Below are 3,771 nucleotides of genomic sequence, written 5' to 3'. Positions count from 1 at the left end.
AGACTCCAACTCAAAAAAAAAAAAAGCCCCCTGAAGGCTGGGCGTAATGGCTCAAGCCTATTATCCCAGCACTTTGGGAGGCTGAGGCGAGAGGATTGCCTGAGTCCACGGGTTTGAGTTGGAGTTCGACACCAGTCTGGGCAGTTTGGCGAGACCTTGTCTCTACAATAAATCAAAAAATTAACCAGACGTGGTGGCTCGCACCTGTAGTTCCAGCTACTTGGAAGGCTGAGGCGGAAGGATGGCCTGAGCCCCGCAAGTTGAGGCTGCAATGGCCATGAGCACGCCACTGCACTCCAGTCTTGACACCAGAGTGAGACTCCAACTCAAAAAAATAAAAAAATAAAAAAAGAACCCCACTGGATACACAGGTCCTATTATTATTCCCAATCTACAGATGAAGTGACCTAGGGCTGGAAAGGTTGAGAAAATTGCCATATTTTACAAATCTGTAATGGTATAAGAAAAATCACAGAGTCAGTCTGACTCCAAGAGCAACTTCTTTCTTTGCACTCTTTATGTGTCAGGCCCCAAACTATATTTTTATTCCCCCTGGAAAAGCAAATTTTCACATTTTAATTTTTGAGATAGAGTATATTTTAGTTTTAGAATATTTATAATGGTTTGATAGTTCAAGTCCATTGCTGAATCATCAGAATATGCAGTTTATATTTTTAATGCATTAATAAAATTATGAAAAGAGAAAGGTGGAATTTTTAGGCTATTTATATTACAAAGTATGTCAATTTGTACATCTCGGCAATAGTGGTCACATCGTTGGTTGGTCACAGTAAACACACAGGAATGCCAAGTTATGTTAGCCCAATTAGTTTGCACTATTCTCATCTGGTTCAGATTTCAATGTCTAAAAAATTGAGTATTTTCAAATCTAAATATCATTAGAAAATGTCATGTGAAAAGGGAGGGAAAAAAATAGACCCAATAAGGAAAAAAGTCTAAAAAGGTGGATTATACGTTTAAAATGGTCAATACCAAATTACATCATAATTCCATCAGTATGTCAGTGGTATCAAGCTCAGAGGCATCACTGATAAATAGGTGGACATGCTTGCTGTAAAAACCCATCTCACTGAAAAGTCCTATAGATAACTAAATGCCTTTGTGTCTCAGAGCTCTATAAAAACCCACTTTCTTTGGGACCTTTCTTTGTCTCTACTTAACATTTTGAAAGTTAACCTCTTCATTCCCAAAGAAAACTAATCTTTGCATGCAAATATTAATGAAAGGCTCTTGTAGAGGCCTCTACAAAGTGTATGGTATATAGGTGAAACCTTCGTCCTTTAAACTACCATACTTAATCTCGCAATTCCTTCCACACTTGTGGGAAATCCTGACGAGTTAATTAAACTGCATTCCAGCTGCTCTGGATTCCCCATCTTCTGCTTTTGTGTTCCTGCTCTCATTTCTACCTTAGCCATGTCCTGAAGTTCATGTCTCCTCCCAGACGATTTACATTTCTCACGTAGCAGAGCTTTCTGAAACACCCTGGGATAAATATTCAGTTCAGTTCAATTTAACCAGGAGTCACCTTATTGCCACTGGGCTGGCCTCAGAAACAAAACGTTAGTTTGGACTCTGTTGTCAGAATAACCAGGGAAGTTATTCAGCTTATTTGAAAGGCTGACCCCTCCCAGGAATGTCTACCTACTAATAGGCAGCATATGTAAACTTACAACTTATGGTAACTTGGCTCTCTGTGTCTGAAATAAACTCATGAACTATTGGCTACAGCAATTTTAATTTTAATTTTAATAAGATCCCTAAACCGCTTTTAAAAAAAATTATCTGGGCTGGGCTTGGTGGCTCAGCCTGTGATCCCAGCACTTTGGGAGGCCGAGGCAAGTGGATTGCCTGAGCCCGCAGGTTCGAGACCCTCCCAGGCAACTTGGTGAGACCATGTCTTTACAATAAATAAAAAAAAATTAGCCGGGAGCGGTAGTGCACGCCTGTAGTTCTGGCTACTTGGAAGACTGAGGCAGGAGGATCGCCTGGGCCCAGCAGGTCAAGGCTGTGGTGGCCAGGAGCGTGCCACTGCACTCCAGTCTGGGCGACAGAGTGAGACTCCAAGTCAAAAAAAAAAAAAAAATTTGAATGTGAAACACCGCTTTCAAATGTGCAGAAGGCTTTTATATTTAAAATATGTATTATGTATTTATACTTTTTCCCTCAGTGACAATCTCTTGATTATTAAAGAAATTGCAATAGCAAACAGTCTGTCATTTGGACATATATGAAGGCCAGGGAGAAATATTCAGAAATTAGTACTTTAGAAAAATTGTAAATTCCACAATACATGGCAGTAAAAAGATGATTATCATCAGTCTTTCTGACAGTGGCCTGAGGGATGTCCATTTTCTTTCAATTTCTCCTATCTTTTTCAGGGATAAGGTAGTTTATAGATGCTGTCTCTGCTTCTTGTAGCAAAGCGCTCACCAGCATGTGACTCTCAATTTACTGGGTCTATAAGCTTTCTTCTCATGTATTATATTGGACATCGAATGCTCCAGATTTTTTATATATCTATCTTAGAGTGTTTTGAAAGCTACTCTCATATTTACAGTGGAAAATAATCTTTCCCCCTAGGTATAGAGTAAAAAAATCATGGGCTACTTGACTGGTAGCTGAGTAGTGGTTGGTTAACATATCTGTGCTTAGTAATGTTTCACTTTGTTTAGAAGGCGGAATAGAATGACATTAGTTATTTCTAAAATGTACCTGTTGAAATCAGGCCAAGTGCAAGGCCTCGGCGACTGTCAAAATACTGGCACGTAATGGTCACTGTTGCAGTGTATAATAAACCACATCCGAGACCTACACATGAGAAGATATTGCATGAATTAAGACAGACTGTATTATGTCAATGCATAACAAAAAAAGGAAAACAAGAAAGGCATAATCAGGTATCTCCAACAGGACATTCTGTTACTGGCTAAAACTGTTTAGAGTATGGATTCCTAGACTCTATCCATGTCAGTCGAGAAGCCCCAATGAATACATTTTTCACCCCACACCCAACTTAGGACTACACCCACACCCACCTCAGGGTCAAATTTTTTAAAAATTCAATTTCTAAAGCAAAAATGAATAATGCAATTGTAAATTAAGATATTACAGAGAGACATAAAATATTTAAATTACATACCAAATAGCAAATTAAATCAAACTTTCCTGAAAGTTCTGTGTCTCTTCCAAGTCTTTGCCTTCAGCAAAGTGTTCGTCCTCTTCTAAGTCCTCTAAACAACTCAACAACTCTTTTTTTTTTTTTTTTTGAGTTGGAGTCTCACTCTGTCGCCCAGGCTGGAGTGCAGTGGCACGCTCACAGCCACCCCAGCATCTACCTGGCTCAGGCAAACCTTCTGCTTCAGCCTTCCAAGTAGCTGGAACTACAGGTATGCGCCACCACATCTGGCTAACTTTTTAAATTTACTGTAAAGACAAGGTCTCACCATGTTACCCATGGGCTTTAGGCAATCCTCTTGCCTCTGCCTCCCAAAGTGCTGCGATTATAGGCATGAGCCACCACGCCTGGCTTAAACAACTCTTTAAAATCCCCTTCCCCATCCCAAACTATTTTGCCAGAGCTGTGCTTGCATCCTCCAATCTGTAAAATAAAGGCCCATAGGCAGGTTCTCCAGGTTCTTAGATCATCCTATTACAGTAAATTTATATTTGAAGCCGGGCTCGGTGGCTCAGCCTGTAATCCCGTGCCTTTGGGAGGCTGAGGTGAGTGGATTGCCTGAGCCCGCGGAT

At 40.3% G+C, this 3,771-nt stretch overlaps 1 protein-coding gene across 1 annotated transcript in view; it reads right to left on the bottom strand.

The window, feature by feature from the left end:
- The window catches only part of SLC16A9 (solute carrier family 16 member 9), a 27,067-nt gene that overhangs the window by 2,463 nt on the left and 20,833 nt on the right, over nucleotides 1-3,771 (bottom strand). The window contains exon 3 of the mRNA XM_008059132.2: nucleotides 2,737-2,832. Coding sequence (XP_008057323.1) covers nucleotides 2,737-2,832 — 96 coding nt within the window. The remainder of the gene's footprint in view (nucleotides 1-2,736; nucleotides 2,833-3,771) is intronic.

Source organism: Carlito syrichta, unplaced genomic scaffold, assembly GCF_000164805.1.
Source record: "Carlito syrichta isolate Samal-C Ts95f unplaced genomic scaffold, Tarsius_syrichta-2.0.1 Scaffold303726, whole genome shotgun sequence".
Lineage (NCBI taxonomy): Eukaryota > Metazoa > Chordata > Mammalia > Primates > Tarsiidae > Carlito > Carlito syrichta.
Note: the sequence above shows the minus strand (reverse complement) of the source record. Positions and strands in the feature narration are given on the sequence as shown.